This window comes from Haliotis rufescens, unplaced genomic scaffold, assembly GCF_023055435.1.
Source record: "Haliotis rufescens isolate VD_foot unplaced genomic scaffold, xgHalRufe1.0.p SCAF_8, whole genome shotgun sequence".
In the NCBI taxonomy this organism is placed as follows: Eukaryota; Metazoa; Mollusca; class Gastropoda; order Lepetellida; family Haliotidae; genus Haliotis; species Haliotis rufescens.
Window position 1 is genome coordinate 6,841,378 of NW_025964372.1, and position 21,647 is coordinate 6,863,024.

At 42.8% G+C, this 21,647-nt stretch overlaps 1 protein-coding gene across 1 annotated transcript in view; it reads right to left on the reverse strand.

Annotated features, from left to right (window-relative positions):
• LOC124148980 (Golgi-associated plant pathogenesis-related protein 1-like) overlaps window positions 1-17,812 on the reverse strand; it is an 82,928-nt gene extending 65,116 nt beyond the window's left edge. The window contains exon 1 of the mRNA XM_046520294.2: window positions 17,241-17,812. Coding sequence (XP_046376250.1) covers window positions 17,241-17,253 — 13 coding nt within the window. The 5' untranslated portion in view covers window positions 17,254-17,812. The remainder of the gene's footprint in view (window positions 1-17,240) is intronic.
• Between the last annotated feature and the right edge of the window lie 3,835 nt (window positions 17,813-21,647).

Sequence of the window (21,647 nt, forward strand, 5' to 3'; positions counted from 1 at the left end):
CGTTCCTAATTCGAATGAGCACATTCTGAGGCTAAATCTGCAAAAGGACAGATAAAATATTTCTTTGTACAATGCAAACGATACAAACGTAGCGGCTGATAATAGAGACAATGATTTAATAATCTGCAATATATCAAGTGTTCTCGTTCAATCTATTGTACATATTGAAGTGATTGTAAAGTTTCAAGGAGTACTAAAATGTTGTGGTATTATGAGTGTATTTAGAATATGAATAGCGAAAAACAGTCACCATATCGGATGTACATGTATAACTTGTCTTCCAACACCACGCTTGTGCCGAGGCCCATGGTCATAAAACTAATCGGTCCCATAAAAGGAGCAAATAGTTTCGCAGATACTTCTTGCTATGGTTCACTCACAATTGTCAGACGACCTAATCATCAGTCAGACCAGTCAAGTGTGACCAGCGTACCTGCCTGGTTTTGGCTCCTAATTACTGAACTGCCCAATACTTTCATACTGTGGGCAAAGTAAGCGGCCTCGTTGAGTGGTACAGACTAACCAGATTATGATTGTGTTTGTAAGTTGCGTTTAATCTGTGTCGGGTTGCAGTTGTTTTATTAGTCAAGACTAGGGGTAGTTTTTTCAATGAAACCTTTTAGCCGCTGAGTTTGTTTTGCATTCATTTCATTAAATACATTGTTAGGTAGAATAATAACACGTTATATGGATAAAACATCTCCCTAATCTGAGTATAATCTCACATGTACTCTAAGTACCGTACTATATTACTTTGCGGAGACACTGAGTATAATTTTTTAGTTGGCATTGTATGCTGTCTGAATGACTTTACACAAATCCCTGCATTCAATAGACCCGTGAAGATCTTCAACAAACCATTCTTGGCGTAAAAGGACGACAGCGCTTGTCGTAAGAAGCGACTACCGGGATCGGGTGGTCAGGCTCGCTGACTTGGTTGATGCATGTCATCGTATCCCAATTGCGTGGATCGATGCACATGATGTCAATCACTGGATTGTCTGGTCCAGACTCGATTATTTACAGACCGCCGTCATACAGCTGAAATATTGCTAAGTGTGGCGTTATACAACTAACAAACAAACAAAACACAAAAAGAGAAAGTGTATGAGTACTAAAACTTGCAATAGAAATGCGTACCCTACGTACACACATGTGTCCCATTCGACAGTCTACAACACACGAATAACTGTCAAACAAGTTTGGGTACCTTTCTGTTCAGGCAAGTTATTTAGTTCGATAATTTTGTATTAAAATCCTTTTCAATTTGTTTTCATCCTTTTTCCCTATTCCATGCATGTTTATGTTGCTACATCATGTTTCCAAGTATTGTAAAACACTTTAATGTTTCTCCTTCTTAATCTAACGTTATAACATTTCCGGTCATTGCCATCATCTAATACACAAGAGATGATACCAAGACATATTTTATTCGGTTTTATGGTCTATGCGGTCTTACAATTGATTTTATTAGTCTTTAAATCTTATATCTAGTAAATATTTTCACAAACAGGGCTGTTAACTGATATGAGGAATGTAACATCCAGTTGAGGACTGAATACGACGTACGTTAGTCTGGTAACGACATTTCTACAATTAATATTTTGAATAAGCCGTTAATACGCCAGTTGTGACAGGGATGATGGTATGGTAGATGTAGCAGACATATTGACAGCCGTTGTTACGCGAGTCACTAGGTTATTAGTACGGCATTGGCCTTGTTGATTGGTACCATACTTTCTGTGGCCACTGGCGGACGTAATTCAAACTCCTTCCACACTGACATCGCACCAAATATATTTGTGTGCCGATTACATAACTCTTACTTACAGGGTAGGGTGGTAGTTCACGCGAAACGGACGACACTGTGTATATTGAGCGGCTCCTTTGATATCGCCTCACAACATACTTTTAATGAATGACCAATTAAACGATGATACACATCAGGATCGCGGAGAAAATACAAGCTTCGTTCGCGTTGAATATATATATATATCAAGGCACAAATTCATCTTTCATAAACATTTTGTGTCTTGGTGCTTAATATATCCACATATCAACGAAAATATGTAATACATGTATCCACAAAAATATACATGTACAGGCTAGGTATTTGCCCACAGCAACACCTGCATAACTGTTTATTCACGCGTGGTGTGGCAGATTGTAATTGACCGACAACAAGTATTGTAGAATCACCTGTAAATAAGGCCGACACTGTAATTAGACACAACGTACTAATGAGAATATGAGAATTATCATAAGAAGGCCGTTACGTTTTTCTTAACTATTACCATTTTCATACCAAAAGTGACAATGCAGTTAAAAGTTGCTTTAGTGTCACAATATTCACTCACGTTTTCCTCAATCGCATTGAAACATAATTCCTACTGGTCAGTTCGACACTGCTTGTAATTAAATAATTATTTCGAGATTTCGTTAGAATGTAAGATATTCAGCCAAACGTTATGCAATAAAGGATGAATAGTTTCTTTCCATTAAAATACGCGCACGCGTACCTGTCACGTAATTGCACAGTGGGATGTATCAACGGGTCATAAAATGGGAAATGAAATAGAAACTAACTAAAATTTAATGTTGTACACGCACATGAATTCGTATGATAAACTGCCAAAACGTTTTGAGAGATAAGGCCGGGTTCATTAAAGATGTTGGGTGCGGTTAGGACCAAACTTTTTCAGCTCAGAGTGTTAGTGGTCCTGGAACCCATAGTGTCAAACAGGTTCTGCAAAATACGTCAATCAGATTCTACTGTTCAACAGCATTGTCACTGAATTTCAGAACTCTGGCATGATATAATAATCAAGGATTTCGAAGGCAAAACCTTTTCTCGCCCATGGGCGAAATATTTCAATAAATCTGTAAAATAGCTGAATTGAGTAAAATTGTGTTACATTATGTGCCATGAAAATAGTCAGAACACCTGCATGTATTTGCGAAACAAAATCATAAGTTTTAAGTAAAGGAAAATATTCTCGCCCATGGGCCAAACCCTTTTCTCGCCCATGGGCGTAATATTTCAATATCGCTATAAAATCGTTGAATTAAGTTAAAATGAGTTAAATTTTGTGTCATGATACTTAAATAAATACATTTAATGTATTCGCGAAACAAAAACATGAGTTTTAAGTAAAGGAACATATTCTCGCCCATGGGCCTGCCCATGGGCCTACCCATGGGCCAAACCTTTTTCTCGCCCATGGGCGAAATATTTCAATATCGCTATAAATCGTTGAATTAAGTTAAAATGAGTTAAATTTTGTGTCATGATACTTAAATGAATACATTAAATGTATTTGCGAAACAAAAACATGAGTTTTAAGTAAAGGAACATATTCTCGCCCATTGGCCAAACCTTTTTCTCGCCCATGGGCGAAATATTTCAATATCGCTATAAAATCGTTGAATTAAGTTAAAATGAGTTAAATATTGTGTCATGATACTTGAATGAATACATTAAATGTATTTGCGAATCAAAAACATGAGTTTTAAGTAAAGGAACATATTCTCGCCCATGGGCCTACCCATGGGCCAGACTTCGCCCATGGGCAGGCCCATGGGCGACATAGTCTAAATATTGAGTTTTTAAACAATTTTTTTTTCATTTTTTCTTCCTTGGTATGTTCCCATGAAAACGGCATGTTTAATTTTGTAAATACCTTTAACCGAGACTGGGCAAAGAGCGTAGAGTTTCTGGACTTTTGGGTTTCCAGAATTAAAATGGGACGTGTTAAATTACTTTTACGTTTTCTAACACTGCTCGTCTTAGACTGTTTTACTGTTAACAATTAACTGTTGAAAATAAATTAAGGCAGGGAGAGCAGATTAATCTTTTCATAGTCTTTCTTCTGTCACATATCTCGGCCTCACATCTGACTATCTCTCGCCAAATATGCGATGATGCAAATATGTATACAGGAGATATTTGTGTTTTCTTGTCCAGTAACCCGCTTATAACCTTGTATGACCGGACAAAGTGGATATTTTCATCAAGGGCGCAGCAAATGTTTGACATAAAAACTGCCATAACATAAAGGTGATATAAAAACTCCGTTACACATGTGAGATATAAATCCTCAATAACGCAAGCGTGATATAAAAACTCAGTAACACAAGCGTGATATAAAAACTCAGTAACAAAAGTGTGATATAAAAACTCAGTAACACATGCGTGATATAAAAACTCAGTAACACAAGTGTGATATAAAAACTACGTAACACAAGTGTGATATAAAAAACCCGCAACACAAGTGTGATATAAAAAACCCGCAACACAAGTGTGATATAAAACCCCAGTAACACATGCGTGATATAAAAACTCAGTAACACAAGCGTGATATAAAAACTCAGTAACACAAGTGTGATATAAAAACCCAGTAACACATGCGTAATATAAAAACTCAGTAATATAAAAACTCAGTTACACAAGCGTGATATAAAAACTCAGTAACACAAGTGTGATATAAAAACTCCGCAACACAAGTGTGATATAAAAACTCTGTAACACAAGTGTGATATAAAAACCCAGTAACACGCGTGATATAAAAACTCAGTAACACAGGTGTGATATAAAAACTCCGCTACACAAGTGTAAAATAAAAATTCTGTAACACAAGCGTGATATAAAACCCCAGTAACACAAGCGTGATATAAAAACTTAGTAACACATGCGTGATATAAAAACTCAGTAACACAAGCGTGATATAAAAACTCAGTTACACAAGCGTGATTTAAAAACTCAGTAACGCAAGCGTGTACCCTCCTTGTAACATTATCATATGTACCCTCCTTGTCACATTATCATATGTACCCTCCTTGTAACATTATCATATATACCCTCCTTGTAGCAATATCATATGTACCCTCCTTGTAACATTATCATATGCACCCTCCTTGTAACATTATCATATGTACCCTCCTTGTCACATTATCATATGTACCCTCCTTGTAACATTACCATATGTACCCTCCTTGTAGCATAATCATATGTACCCTCCTTGTAACATTATCATATGCACCCTCCTTGTAACATTATCATATATACCCTCCTTGTAACATTATCATATATACCCTCCTTGTAACATTATCATATATACCCTCCTTGTAGCAATATCATATGTACCCTCCTTGTAACATTATCATATGCACCCTCCTTGTCACATTATCATATGTACCCTCCTTGTAACATTACCATATGTACCCTCCTTGTAACATTATCATATATACCCTCCTTGTAACATTATCATATATACCCTCCTTGTAACATTATCATATATACCCTCCTTGTAGCAATATCATATGTACCCTCCTTGTAACATTATCATATGCACCCTCCTTGTAACATTATCATATATACCCTCCTTGTCACATTATCATATGTACCCTCATTGTAACATTACCATATGTACCCTCCTTGTAGCATTATCATATGTACCCTCCTTGTAACATTATCATATGCACCCTCCTTGTAACATTATCATATATACCCTCCTTGTAACATTATCATATATACCCTCCTTGTAACATTATCATATATACCCTCCTTGTAGAATTATCATATATACCCTCCTTGTAACATTATCATATGTACCCTCCTTGTAACATTATCATATGTACCCTCCTTGTCAATTTATCATATGTACCCTCCTTGTAACATTATCATATATACCCTCCTTGTAGAATTATCATATATACCCTCCTTGTAACATTATCATATGTACCCTCCTTGTAACATTACCATATGTACCCTCCTTGTAGCATTATCATATGTACCCTCATTGTAACATTATCATATGCACCCTCCTTGTAACATTATCATATATACTCTCCTTGTAACATTATCATATATACCCTCCTTGTAACATTATCATATATACCCTCCTTGTAGAATTATCATATATACCCTCCTTGTAACATTATCATATGTACCCTCCTTGTCACATTATCATATGTACCCTCCTTGTAACATTATCATATGCACCCTCCTTGTAGCATTATCATATGTACCCTCCTTGTAACATTATCATATATACCCTCCTTGTAACATTATCATATGTACCCTCCTTGTCACATTATCATTTGTACCCTCCTTGTAACATTATCATATGTACCCTCCTTGTCACATTATTATTGTATACACTCCCTGTGTACATTGATGTAACATTGTACTTGTAGAACAACGTTGTTCTGTGTATCATACCTCGTGCCATGCATCCATCATGTAACATTGTTCTATGCATCATTGTTTATCATGTGACAATGGTCTATACAATCATCATGTATGCATGTTCTATGGATCCACCTTGTAACATTGTTCTGTGCATCCATTGTGAGACATTGTTCTATGTATCTATCGTGTTACACTGTCTATGTATCAATGTTCATCATGTAACATTGTTCTATTCATAACTCAGAAAGAAAGAAACCTTCACAACTCCAACGAGAACATTTCATCCTTGACATTTGACAAAATCCCGGAGGTAAGTGTATAACTGTTTAAAGAGTATTATCATGTCCCCACTGATATTACAGCTTCCTTTTCTGTTTCCACAGCATTGTATCTCGCATGACCTACATAGACGCCCTTAACATGAATCGCCAATACTGACGTCTTCATCTGAGACCAGCCTTCCGTTATGTTGTCTCTGCAGTGTACAGAGCACACGCTACAAAGGAATGCCCTGGTTGCACTTAACATGACTTGCATCAGATCTCAAGGCATATTCATAGGTGTGCTGACATGAAGTTGGGTCGAACTGGGAGAGCCTGGAAGTGCGCTATGAAGAAATACCATATACAGTGTTCTCGTCTCTTTACTTGGAAGAAGAGTTGGTACAAAACTAGGTTGCACCTAAACGCGCTTGTGTTTGTTCGTTTTTGTGTTTGTTTAACGCCGCACTCAGCAATATTCCAGCTATATGACGGCGGTCTGTAAATTATCGAGTCTGGACCAGACAATCCAGTGATTGAGATCATGAGCATTGACCTACGCAAATGGGATACGATAACATGCATCAACCAAGTCAGCGAGCCTGACCACCCGATCCTCTTAGTCGCCTCTTAGCCAAGCATGGGTTGCTGAAGACCAGTTCTAACCCGGATCTTCACGGGGAAATCGTGCTGGTGAAAACCAGGGCTGACGTTGAGTGCCTCGATGAGAAATTATGGTCAAACATTGTATGAACGTAGTCGTAAGCCGTCCGACTTCATCCAGCTTGGCCCTCACTCTTTGATGGTTCATACTCCACAAAGAGAAAGTACTTATCGGGACATCTGTGAGAATGGCTAACCATTACAATTGCGAATCCTACTGCAAATTCCAAAAGTAAACTACATGAAACATTGAAAACACTACAAGCGCGAATAGGGGTCTGCCTCACGGTACTGCAGTCGGCTACAAAGGCGAATAGTGGTCTGTGTCACGGTACTGCAGTCAGCTACAAAGGCGAATAGTGGTCTGCCTCACGGTACTGCAGTCAGCTACAAAGGCGAATAGTGGTCTGTGTCACGGTACTGCAGTCAGCTACAAAGGCGAATAGTGGTCTGCCTCACGGTACTGCAGTCAGCTACAAAGGCGAATAGTGGTCTGCCTCACGGTACTGCAGTCAGCTACAAAGGCGAATAGTGGTCTGCCTCACGGTACTGCAGTCAGCTACAAAGGCGAATAGTGGTCTGCCTCACGGTACTGCAGTCAGCTACAAAGGCGAATAGTGGTCTGTGTCACGGTACTGCAGTCAGCACCAAAGGCGAATAGGGGTATGTGTCATGATAGTGATCTTGAAGATAACCTACAATGATGAGGACCCATATGTCAGAGTAACACTGTCACAGCAGTCCCTGATAACACCGACACCATCATGTTACTCCTATACAACTGGGATCAGTGATCCTAGACACCTCACTGGAGCTCACAACACACCTAAATACTAATCAAGGTGATAACTGATGTCTTCTTTAAGGCCCTATATACTAGTGTTTCTCATCCCTATACTCAGGTGATGCAGACAGAGAGGTCAGTCGGACAATGGTGAAAAATGGGGGGAAATGTGTCTTTGGTTCAGAATAGAACCGATAAATTGTCTTTTATTAAAAATAGATCACAAATGTCAAAATTGATCGTCATATGCTATATTCGGAGAACTATGGTTGTGGTTTACCGTACTGGTATTGCAAAATTTAAATAAGAACAAAAACTTTCCTTCTTTAAACATGTTTAGGACAACATACAGCTCGGAACTATGTTGATCAAACAATGGATTCATTCATTTCTTTCCAGGGCGGCATTCTAGCTGCCGAATGAGTGTATTAAGTTTTTTTAAGATTTTTGTGCGGGACAGCAATGAGACCTATGGGAAATAATAAACAAACAAAAAACTCACATAGCCTAAAAGCTATTTCTCTTACCCCCTAGCACACCTTTGAGACACACCAAACATCAATTAGCTTTTATCCGTCTGGCTCTCCCCCTCCCCTCCGGCCTGCATAGCCAGTTAGCGTTAACCATCCCCCTAAAGGTCATCCCCGATGGTACATCTTTTAAGACTATAATCCTTTTCTTATTTCCCCATCACTGAACAGACCGGCAGAAGTCCACCTTATCGCTGTTACTCCTTAAACAAAGGACAGAGGGGAGAAACGTTGCTTGTCTGGACAATATCAGACGGTGCAAAGCATGCATGGTTTCCGAAATGACCTAATCGAATCAACTTGACCCCTCTACAAACCGTTCTTCCAGCTTCCATTAGTAATAACTGTGATGTCTTCAAAGGAATTAATGCTGTATGCTAAATATGACAAGTGACGAGGGTAATAACATGGACAGGTTATTGATTACGTGTCAAATTTGATAAGAAATTGTTTTGAGATATGTGCAAATTGCAGTAAATGTCATACCGGAGGAAAGCTGTAAAACGTTCAATATAATGCTAGTAGTTTAACAGTAATCCATGTCATACATCCTCTCATGCTTGTCATTCTGTGAGACATTGATATATTCTCTTACATGACAGTGGATTGTTTAGAATAAATAAAAAAAGTAAAAACTATATATATCTTATAACACGTGACCTTTCTTGCGTGCGTGACACCGGAGAGCGTTCCCGAGTACAGCGTTACACAATTTAATGTTTGTTTGTTTGTATGTTCGTTGTTTAACGCCACACGCAGCAATACTTCAGCTATATGTCGGCGGTCTGTAAATAGTCATTGAACATTGACATCATGAGTATCGATCCACGCAATTGGGATACGATGACATGCATCAACCAAGTCAGCGAGCCTGACCACCCGATCCCGTTAGTCGCCTCTTACGACAAGCATAATCAGGGGTAATCTTGGATTCAACTTTATGATCATCGGATTCTGGCAAGACTAAGGGACGTAACTCTGCATCAATGTCTTTTTGTTGTTTACTCTGGAGTGAAGTTTAGAACAATTTTGTTTGCATCAATTCGGTTGCAGATATAGATCGGCGCAAATCGGCATGACGTTTTATATAAGGGCTTAGTGGCAACCTACAAAAAGAGACATTAGCGCCAAGACTGTCGTCACTCCCAAAGTGACCATATCGGTAAGACTGTCGTCACTCTCAAATACATGTAAGCGCTAAGACTGCCGTCACTTCAATTTTAATATACAACTATCTTTAACCAAACTAGCCTTAATCCTAAAATAGTTTTGTACAAATTGGCCCAGGGCACCGTTCCACAAAGCGATATTAGCGCTACGATATAAGTGTGGGGCTACGATCGTTTTAGGGTTTAGCGATAACTTACGCAATGAGCCCCAGCGACGATATGACGGTCATGTGGAATATGCAGTTGGAAGCTACGCGGCCATGCAATGACATAACTCTCAACTAGTCAACACAATCAATTCAGTAACACACATGCATTATTGATCCAATAACGCATTTATATTACACAGGAGGGGTTCGCGCAGTATCTTCAGTTCATCTAATCATGACGTTGTTGCCACTGGCGACATATACACGCGGGTTAATTTTCATTCTCAACTCCCTGGGGATCACTCTCTGGCATATATATTGATGTGAATTCAACTTTCTTTTTACATTTTTTATTCCCCTCCCCTTTAATTCCCGCATGGGGGTATGGTTGGTAAAGAAATTCCGCAATTCGATGTTCAGAGTTACCTCCCTTTGCCGCACCAGGATTAGCTGTATTGCTTTAATCACCGATTCTCCGTAATCATTGTTCTTGTCCGTCAGTATCATACCCGTGCTCGTGATGAACGTCCTGGAGTGGATATGCATCGCGTACTTCGATCTTTCCTCAAGCCCATACGTTGACCCAACAGAAATAAAACCGAACCTCGTTGTGTCGATCTTGGCTCCAAAGCTGACAGTGTGGTATTCCAAGAAATACTTTGTCTACATGAATAAAACATGCTGACTTCTTTTGTAAACTAATCCGTATTCGTAGTTGATAATATCATTCCATCTTTTTAAGCCTTTTCAAAATGGCGATCTGTTTAAAGCTGCTGCGGCGTGATATTGAATTGTTTGTGAGTACAAAGATATATTACATGTAAATTGAATTAACATTGGACGAAGAAATTATTTATAAAAATACTACATGATACATGTATCATATTATCTGGATCTGGTGGTCAGGCTCGCTGACTTGGTTGATGCATGTCATCGTATCCCAATTGCTTAGATCAAACAAACAAACAAACAAACAATATATAAAGAAAGAAAGAAAGAACCCCCCCCCCCCCCCCCCCCCCTTCCCCATTCTCCACCACCACCACCCCTCCTTCTCCATATTTAGTTAATGGGTATTTTTCCAACACAATTCATTTTGAAGACCAGTATTATACATTTCCTCTCGCAGCAACCATGATGACTGGCCCAAATCGAGCTTGCCCAAAATTTCTGTAATCTGGTCACAAGAGTGAAGAATACTGTTTTGCAGATTCTGATCCAGTGTGAAGGTATACAGTGTTTATACATTGCATTTTACAACCATTATAATTACTAGCCCTTATCCAGCATACAGAAAGCGGCGGCAATCAAGTAAAGAAGTTAAAGGATGCAGTTCAGTAGTTTCGACGCCTGACTTCAGGAACGTCGTCCACACAGATTGCCTCGCTCAATATTGCCAATGAAATGCTCACTGCGTCGAGTGGAATTCGTGTTCTGCAGCTAATTTGGCGGAAGCGTTGACCGATGACCACTTCCCGACAGCTTAGACTATTAATAGTCTACCTATATGGAACTTCATCTAAAGGGCCTAGGAATTTATTAATAATGATTATTTGTTCTGATAAAAAAAGAGTGAGTGAGTGAATTGGTTTTAACCCCGCTTTGAACAGTACAGTGAACTACGGTTATAACGAACACGCTTATAACGAACTGACGGATATAACGAACTTACTTTTTGGTCCCGACTATTTGCTGTAGTTATGATGTATATATGCTTATAACGAACTACGGTTATAACGAACTAAAATTAGTAGTCCCTTTAAGTTCGTTATAACCGTAGTTTACTGTATTCCAGTTATATCACGGAGTGTCAGCTTAATGTGGGAGGAAAGCCGGAAGTGATGCAGGTCTTAGACGTTTGCCACTTTGGTGAAACCCATGAGCATGGGTTTCAAACCTAGAAACATAATCGGGGCAAGTCGGAATTCGAACGTGTACAAGGGAAGCAACTCTGCATAGCGAATTGAGGCTCCTTAGACGACTGGGCCAGCCGTTCCCCCTGGAAAAAGGTAAATTGCCATAGGTTTAATATTTTGGAAATATGGTCATGCTTGTTGTCCTGGAAAATAGACTGATGTGATTTTCATGTATTCGGGTTCTTCAGGTCCTCGATTTCGGCTGTTTCCGTAAGGATGTGGCTGCTTTCGGCCATTCGCCACCACTCGCCCCTTTCCGTAACCAGTAAGAAGACTCGTCCCCCTATCGATGAATGTAATGTGCGAAAATACGACATTCAATCAGAATGCGCGTATGATTTCAAATTCTTCGTTAAAGAATCCCTCAGAAGTAATTTCTGATTTTACATATGTCTTGCATCTAAAAATATACCCGAGGCATAGTGAGATGTGTTCAATCATACTGTATTATTCCGCATGTCCCGATGTGCTTTAAATTGCATTTGGAATATATATTATATATGGGGAAATATAAGTGAACCATTATTCAACGTGTTGACAATTGTTTTAGATATGCCCGTTTGCGCTAAGACGGAACCCGGTCGCAAAAATGGCCATGAGAGGGGCACGCGTCGCTATTCGGCTTGTCCCGGAATAACACGAGTTGGTCACGAATGGCTTTCGGCAACTTGCTTACATATACGCGAGCACGCGCAAGTGTTCCCCAAATCCGTTAAGATGCATTTTACAAACAAAAGAAGATTATAAATGAAACGAGCGTGAAAAGTATAGCCTAAACCTCCGCCGCAAAAGAGACCGAGAGGTTTACTCCGCCCTAATGAAGACCGAGAGGTTTACTCCGCCCTAATGGAGACCGAGAGGTTTACTCCGCCCTAATGGAGACCGAGAGGTTTACTCCGCCCTAATGGAGACCGAGAGGTTTACTCCGCCCTAATGAAGACCGAGAGGTTTACTCCGCCCTAATGGAGACCGAGAGGTTTACTCCGCCCTAATGGAGACCGAGAGGTTTACTCCGCCCTAATGGAGACCGAGAGGTTTACTCCGCTCTAATGGAGACCGAGAGGTTTACTCCGCCCTAATGGAGACCGACAGGTTTACTCCGCCCTAATGGAGACCGAGAGGTTTACTCCGCCCTAATGGAGACCGAGAGGTTTACTCCGCCCTAATGGAGACCGAGAGGTTTACTCCGCCCTAATGGAGACCGAGAGGTTTACTCCGCCCTAATGGAGACCGACAGGTTTACTCCGCCCTAATGGAGGCCGAGAGGTTTACTCCGCCCTAATGGGGACCGAGAGGTTTACTCCGCCCTAATGGAGACCGAGAGGTTTACTCCGCCCTAATGGAGACCGAGAGGTTTACTCCGCACTAATTGAGACCGACAGGTTTACTCCGCCCTAATGGAGACCGAGAGGTTTACTCCGCCCTAATGGAGACCGAGAGGTTTACTCCGCCCTAATGCAGACCGAGAGGTTTACTCCGCCCTAATGGAGGCCGAGAGGTTTACTCCGCCCTAATGGAGACCGAGAGGTTTACTCCGCCCTAATGGAGACCGACAGGTTTACTCCGCCCTAATGGAGACCGAGAGGTTTACTCCGCCCTAATAGAGACCGACAGGTTTACTCCGCCCTAATAGAGACCGACAGGTTTACTCCGCCCTAATGGAGACCGAGAGGTTTACTCCGCCCTAATAGAGACCGACAGGTTTACTCCGCCCTAATAGAGACCGAGAGGTTTACTCCGCCCTAATGGAGACCGAGAGGTTTACTCCGCCCTAATGGAGACCGAGAGGTTTACTCCGCCCTAATAGAGACCGAGAGGTTTACTCCGCCCTAATGGAGACCGAGAGGTTTACTCCGCCCTAATGGAGACCGACAGGTTTACTCCGCCCTAATGGAGGCCGAGAGGTTTACTCCGCCCTAATGGGGACCGAGAGGTTTACTCCGCCCTAATGGAGACCGAGAGGTTTACTCCGCCCTAATGGAGACCGAGAGGTTTACTCCGCCCTAATAGAGACCGAGAGGTTTACTCCGCCCTAATAGAGACCGACAGGTTTACTCCGCACTAATAGAGACCGACAGGTTTACTCCGCCCTAATAGAGACCGACAGGTTTACTCCGCCCTAATGGAGACCGACAGGTTTACTCCGCCCTAATGGAGACCGACAGGTTTACTCCGCCCTAATAGAGACCGACAGGTTTACTCCGCCCTAATGGAGACCGAGAGGTTTACTCCGCCCTAATGGGGACCGAGAGGTTTACTCCGCCCTAATGGAGACCGAGAGGTTTACTCCGCCCTAATGGGGACCGAGGGGTTTACTCCGCACTAATGGAGACCGAGAGGTTTACTCCGCCCTAATGGAGGCCGAGAGGTTACTCCGCCCTAATGGGAACCGAGAGGTTTACTCCGCCCTAATGGGGACCGAGAGGTTTACTCCGCCTTAATGGAGACCGAGAGGTTTACTCCGCCCTAATAGAGACCGGGTTACGATAGAAACTGAGCTCGTGTTCTCGAACATTCATGTTTGCCGTTTTGCGTGAGAAGAACTGACATCGTGTATAATCACGTTACTTTCCATAAAAGGGTGAAATACTGAAGAGTCATGTCTAACTGGCAGTATTTAACGGGGACTACACTTAACAACACCTTTTGAGATCATTACTCACGCATGACAAATGAGAACAAGACAGATCGCTGCACCAACTGTTTTAAGCGAGTAGCTATTTTTTCAGATTCATCAGCCAGTGACGGTGGCAATACCATTTGGCGGTGATGCACTCACAGCTGATAACTTTTGCCACGAGCTACCATAAACCGTTCAGCAATGTATCGGTTTCAGTTATACGAATGTACGTAATTTGTATGAATGGCAGTACCTGATTAAATGCAAGAAGGAAAGTTGTTGACTGTGGCAATCAACAATTTCCACTCACTTTGTTGACTCACATTCGACATTTGCATTTTGGTTGACTCACATTCGACATTTACATGTTTATGACTCACATTCGACATTCACATGTTAGTTGACTCACATTCGACATTCACATGTTGGTTGACTCGCATTCGACATTCACATGTTGACTCACATTCGATATTCACATGTTGACTCACATTCAACATTCACATGCTGGTTGACTCACATTCGACATTCACATGTTGGTGGACTCACATTCGACATTCACATGTTGGTTGACTCACATTCGACATTCACATGTTGGTTGACTCGCATTCGACATTCACATGTTGACTCACATTCGATATTCACATGTTGACTCACATTCAACATTCACATGCTGGTTGACTCACATTCGACATTCACATGTTGGTGGACTCACATTCGACATTCACATGTTGGTTGACTCGCATTCGACATTCACATGTTGACTCACATTCGATATTCACATGTTGACTCACATTCAACATTCACATGCTGGTTGACTCACATTCGACATTCACATGTTAATGGACTCACATTCGACATTCACATGTTGGTTGACTCGCATTCGACATTCACATGTTGACTCACATTCGATATTCACATGTTGACTCACATTCAACATTCACATGCTGGTTGACTCACATTCGACATTCACATGTTGGTGGACTCACATTCGACATTCACATGTTGGTGGACTCACATTCGGGATGAACATAACTGTTAACAGAAACTCTATAGATACGTGGGTGAAAGTAGTTTACCATTTTGATGAATCCGACGGGGTATGGGGCTGACAATCCAAGGACCATACACGGGAAGGTTCTGGAATTTGAACCTGTAACCAGTGCATCTTGGCAATGCTAAGGGACGCAACTCTGCTCAGCAAACGCCTGCGACCAGTAGGCAAACAACGTGTACTACCGGGCAGATATCCCGGAATTTATATCCCTGTACTCCAAGTTTGGAGCGTATAAAATGCCTGTGCAAAAGAAGGTATCCACTTAAAAATTGAATTTCACCTAACGCATCTTCCCGAGGCAAGAGCGTCCACTAGCCTTTTTATCAAAGTTTTGTTTCCACCCTTGCCACACCAAGCCCACTTTCCTGTGCTAAATATGATTGGACTATCGCACATATCGATAGTCCAATCAGAGAACGTTTCACAACATCAACTTCACGACTGGCACACCTTCGCATGAAAGTGATTTGCCGCTGTCTGTCTTTGTTGACACGAATTTTTCATCTAATACTCCCCAAGGAGTTCATATGTTTTTTGTGTCAGGGATGAAATCGCGAATGTTTTCGTTATCTGATCGACAAGGTCGTCGCAAATGGTAGTCGCCATCTTTGTGAAGCCATACGAGATAAGAACAGCGATCAGATTGGATATCGTGTTTTCATTACAAGGGACACAACTTGTGAATTACGCGAAGTGGCGCCAGGGTCGAGTCAAGAAAAATAGCCTTGATGTGGCAAGGGTAGAAACTAGGCTTTGATATAAGCTGGTGGACAAGTCTGCCTCGGGAAGATGATGAAAACCTTACTAGGGTGAAACAGTCTCTCAAACACTGCAAACGTTAGGTCCAAAACACAACTATGATATCAAATACATCCCCATTGAATGACCGTTTCTTCCTTGATTCAGATTTAGCCACTATCAAACATGGGGTGTTCTTTCATCTGCTCGGCAGTATATTTCCAGACATCACTAGGAGAACTGCTCGAGTGCAATATACTGAACCAAAAAAAGGTTAGGGGTCATAACTATTTTTGTGGATGGTTTCACTACCAAAACATATCTCCAAATATAGTCATGATCCCTAACTTATTTTCTTCAGTATACATTATACGATTTGAGTTTAGACACAATTACAGTCACGCAACGTAGGATTAGATTGACTTGCGTAAAACTTGCTGGGGCTATTTCCCAAGCGCACTCCCCCTTTAACTGGTCTTTGATCGTTTACAACGCTGTATCAAGGACGGCGTAACCAAAACCATTTCCCTCAATAGTTTAAATCTGACTTTTCAAATACCGAATTGAATATTATCTTTCCTAAGTATGTTACCATGAAATTTATTAATACCGTCGCCCGAGACTAGTCACAGCGAGAAGATATTCAGTATAAATGAGTTTATTAAAATTGAAAGGGAACGCTTAATTGATACATAAGCCAGTTGTGTGCCGATTGGTAACCGATATTGATACGTCCTTTGTAAGTTACATCATGACAGTACACATTGATGCAGTACACTGACAGTATACAGTTTACTAACACCACAGTTGTCGAGGCTTAATAATGTTTGATAGTACCGCCAGTATATAACAATACGTTACACAGCAGGGGCAAGACACTGTTATTGCAATAACGACCAGCTCTATGTAGGTTTAGATGTGCAATGACCGATAGGCACATCAAGGTCGTTTGATGAATAATGGCCATATGTATTTTAACAGGAACGTTGCAATGTAAACAAATAAAAACTCAAGCCATGGCGATGAGATAACGGTCCTTCGCATCCTGTATATCGCAATGGCGGCCAGGAACGTCAAGGTCGTTGGTGGAAAACTAAATCTTATATCGTAAGGAGTAAGGACTTATCCAAACGACAGTCAGATGCCTGGGGTTTTCTCTGTACTTACCTCGTTCAGCCATGTGTCTCCCGCCAAACACCAAACACGGCAGACGATAGTTCCCTCAGCAGACGACAACTCCAGCACACAAGTACAGCCTAATTCCAACCCGTGTTCATCTCGTGTAATCCGCAAATTATTAATCCATGTCTGTTACGTCGACAAATCGGGATATTGTACGTTGTTACCCAGCTTTGACACCTCTCCACTGAAATTTTCGTCTTCCAGCACTGTCGTCTGCTTCCACTAAATGGATGCAAAAGTCCCAAAGCGTTTAACGACGGATCGATCGCGAGGATATTTCCAAGCAGCAGTAGGATACACGTAGTTGTAGCCGCTCTCACTCAGGCGGTTCCTCGCTCAAGGTTGGCTATATCGCAATAATTGAGTTCTGCTGCCAAACTCCTCACATCATAATCTGAATTAGAGGGGGCATCCCTTACCTGTCTAAATGTCATCAGATATGGCCTCCAGACACCAGACCAAGGGGTCCAAGTAGCATCATAATTATCATATCTATTACGTGATGATCTGAATTATTATGTTTGAGGGGGTCACAGCTGCCTTGTGTGTTTTATCTGGTAAAACAGTAAACAGTTGAGGTCATCTCTAGATAACGACAACAGCACAGACGGTGCCACGCACGCGACATATGCTCGCGTACTTTACGCCACTGTCGCTTAACACACGATCAGGGCGTATCCCTTACATTGCATACATGTTCACATGTGTTTCCTAAGTTTAATATTAATACCAGTTGTACGTTTACACTGTATGGTACTATTCAATATTTGCTTGATATTACTGCAGTGGAACGGTTTTCATCTTGAGTGTCAAATTAAATACAACTGTAGGGGGAATTTTTGTGCGAATATGTGCTCAATCTTAGTTTGGAAAAAAGGTGCAAGTTTCTACTGCTTTTTGATATTTCTAATTTTCAAAACTTTATCCATAAACCATTAGTTCTGTCATTTAATGAAAATATTAATGTGAATTCATGAAAGCCTGGCAAATTCACAGCCACGTTGTAATAAATAATACTTCTTTATTCTATTATCTGCTGCGTGATGTCCGACTTATAGAGGGAATCACCATGCTATATTGTGTGTCCCGAGTAAGGCATCAGACTGGGAGACAAGTACCCGAGTGATATACCCGACTCATCTATGCGATGCGGCAGGTGTCTGGTTGAGGTTGATATCTGGGGTGAGGCAGGTGTCTGGGGTGTGGTTGGTGCCTGCGGTGAGGCAGGTGTTTGGGGCGAGGTAGGTGTATGGGTGAGGTAGGTGTCTGGGTGAGATTGGTGTCTGGATGGGGTTGGTGTATGGGATGAGGCAGGTGTCTGGGGTGAGGTTGGTGTCTGGGGTGCGGCAGGTGTCTGGCTGAGGTTGATATCTGGGGTGAGGCAGGTGTCTGGGGTGTGGTTGGTGCCTGGGGTGAGGCAGGTGTCTGGGGCGCGGTAGGTGTATGGGTGAGGTAGGTGTCTGGGTGAGGTTGGTGTCTGGGGTGAGGCAGGTGACTGGGGCGAGGTAGGTGTATGGGTGAGGTAGGTGTCTGGGTGAAGTTGGTGTCTGGGGTGAGGCAGGTGTGGGGGGTAAGTTTGGGGTCTGGGTGAGGTTGGTGTCTGGGGTGAGGCAGGTGTGTGGGGTGAGGCAGGCGTCTGGTTGAGGTTGGTGTCTGGGGTGAGGCAGGTGTGTTGGGTGAGGCAGGCGTCTGGTTGAGGTTGGTGTCTGGGGTTAGGCAGGTGTCTGAGGTTAGGCAGGTGTCTGGGGTGAGGCAGGTGTGTTGGGTGAGGCAGGCGTCTTGTTGAGGTTGGTGTCTGGGGTTAGGCAGGTGTCTGGTTGAGGTTGGTGTCTGGGGTTAGGCAGGTGTCTGGTTGAGGTTGGTGTCTGGGGTTAGGCAGGTGTCTGGTTGAGGTTGATGCCTGGGGTGAGGCAGGTGTCTGGGGCGAGGCAGGTGTCTGGTTGAGGTTGGTGTCTGGGGTTAGGCAGGTGTCTGGTTGAGGTTGGTGTCTGGGGTTAGGCAGGTGTCTGGGGTGTGGTTGGTGCCTGGGGTGAGGCAGGTGTCTGGGGCGAGGCAGGTGTCTGGGGTGAGGCAGGTGTATGGGTGAGGAAGGTGTCTGGGTGAGGTTGGGGTCTGGGTGAGGTTGGTGTCTGGGATGAGGCAGGTGTGTGGGGTGAGGTTGTGTCTGGGTGAGGTTGGTGTCTGGGGTGAGGCAGGTGTGTTGGGTGAGGTTGCTGTCTCGGGTGAGGCAGGTGTATGGGTAAGGCAGGTGTCTGGGATGAGGTTGGTGTATGGGCGAGGTTGGTGTCTGAGTGAGGTTGGTGCCTTGGTGAAATAGGTGTATAGGGTGACGCAGCGCTGGGTGAGGTGAATCACCTCGAGTCCCATGTGTCTTTCTAGGTACGTAGCTAGGTGAGGTAAATGTCTATGTGAGGAGAGGTAGGTGTCTTAGGTGAGTACGTAGGGCGAGGTGGGTATCTTAGTGAGGTGAGTACGTAAGGCGAGATAGGTATCTCAGTGAGGTGAGTACGTACGTTGAGGTAGGTATCTCAGTGAGCTGAGTACGTAAGGCGAGGTAGGTATCTCAGTGAGCCGAGTACGTAAGGTGAGGTAGGTATGTTAGTTAGGTGAGTACGTAGGGTGAGAGCGGTATATCAGTGAGATGAGTACGTAGGGTGAGGTAGGTATATCAGTGAGATGAGTACGTAGGGTGAGGTAGGTATCTTAGTGAGGTGAGTACGTAAGGCGAGATAGGTATCTCAGTGAGGTGTGTACGTAGGTTGAGGTAGGTATCTCAGTGAGCTGAGTACGTAGGGCGAGGTAGGTATCTCAGTGAGCTGAGTACGTAAGGTGAGGTAGGTATGTTAGTTAGGTGAGTACGTAGGGTGAGAGCGGTATATCAGTGAGATGAGTACGTAGGGTGAGGTAGGTATCTCAGTGAGATGAGTACGTAGGGTGAGGTAGGTATGTTAGTGAGGTGAGTGCGTAGGGTGAGGGAGGTACCTCAGTGAGATGAGTACGTAGGGCGAGGTAGGTATCTCAGTAAGATGAGTACGTAAGGTGAGGTAGGTATCTTAGTGAGGTGTGTACGTAGGGCGAGGTAGGTATGTTAGTGAGGTGAGTACGTAGGGCGAGGTAGGTATCTTAGAGAGGTGAGGACGTAGGGTGAGGTAGGTATGCTGGTAAGGAGAGTACGTAAGGTGAGGTTGGTGTCGTAGTGAGGTGAGTACGTAGGTTGTAGGTATCTTAGTGAGGTGAGTACGTAAGATGAGGTAGTATCTTAGTGAGGTAAGTACGTAAGGTGAGGTAGGTATCTTAGTGAATTGAGTACGTAGAGTGAGCTAGGTATTTTAGTGAGGTGAGTACGTTGGGTGAGGTAGGTATCTTAATGTGATGAGTACGTGAGGTGAGGTAGGTATCTTAGTGAGGTGAGTACGGCAGGTGAGTTAGGTATCTTAGTGAGGTAAATACCTAAGGTGAGGTAGGTATCTTAGTGAGGTAAATACCTAAGGTGAGGTAGGTATCTTAGTGAGTCAAATACCTAAGGTGAGGCAGGTATCTTAGTGAGGTAAATACCTAAGGTGAGGTGGGTTGCTTAGTGATATGAGTACAAAGGTGGATCCGCTTGCAGTTCGGGGAGGCAGGTTGGTTGGTTGTTTGGTTGGTTGGTTGTTTAACGCCGCTCTCAGCAATATTCCAGCCTTATGACGGCTTTCTGTAAATAATCGAGTCTGGACCAGACAATCCAGTGATTACTATCATTAGCATCAATCTACGCAATTGGGATTGATGACATGCATCAACCAAGTCAGCGAGCCTGACCACCTGATCCCGTTAGTCGCCTCATACGACAAGCATGGGTTGCTGAAGACCTATTCTACCACGGATCTTCACGGGTCCGGTGAGGCAGGTGGTTGACATAGGTTCGTACCTGAGTGAGTAGGCTTGTTGTGCGAGGTGAGTATCTCGGTAAGGAAGGTGCGTAGCTCCGTGAGGTAAATGTCTGCGCCAGGAAGGTGTCAGGGTGGTCGTTGGGTGAGGTAGATGTCAGGGCAGGGTATGTAGCTGAGTGAGAAAGGCGTTTGGGTGAGGTAGGGGTCTGGGTGAGGTAAGTAGATTTAGAGGATAGACAATGTTCATAAATATATACCAGCATTGACCCATAGATTTGTGAAACCCGCCTAGCAGATTGGGTTCCAGTCGAAGAAAGATTAATTTTCGACAGATGGGGCTAAATATCTTGTTTACAACCGACGTTACTCCCCTCTGAGAAAAGCAAGAGTGTTATAGGTTATTAGCAATGCCAGACAACACCCAATATGGACCTTACTGCAGGCTTCAATAGTCAAAGCTGGTATTTTGTCCGGCAGTCACGACAGGCAGCCATTACTGTACGTTAGGGAAATGAAGAGC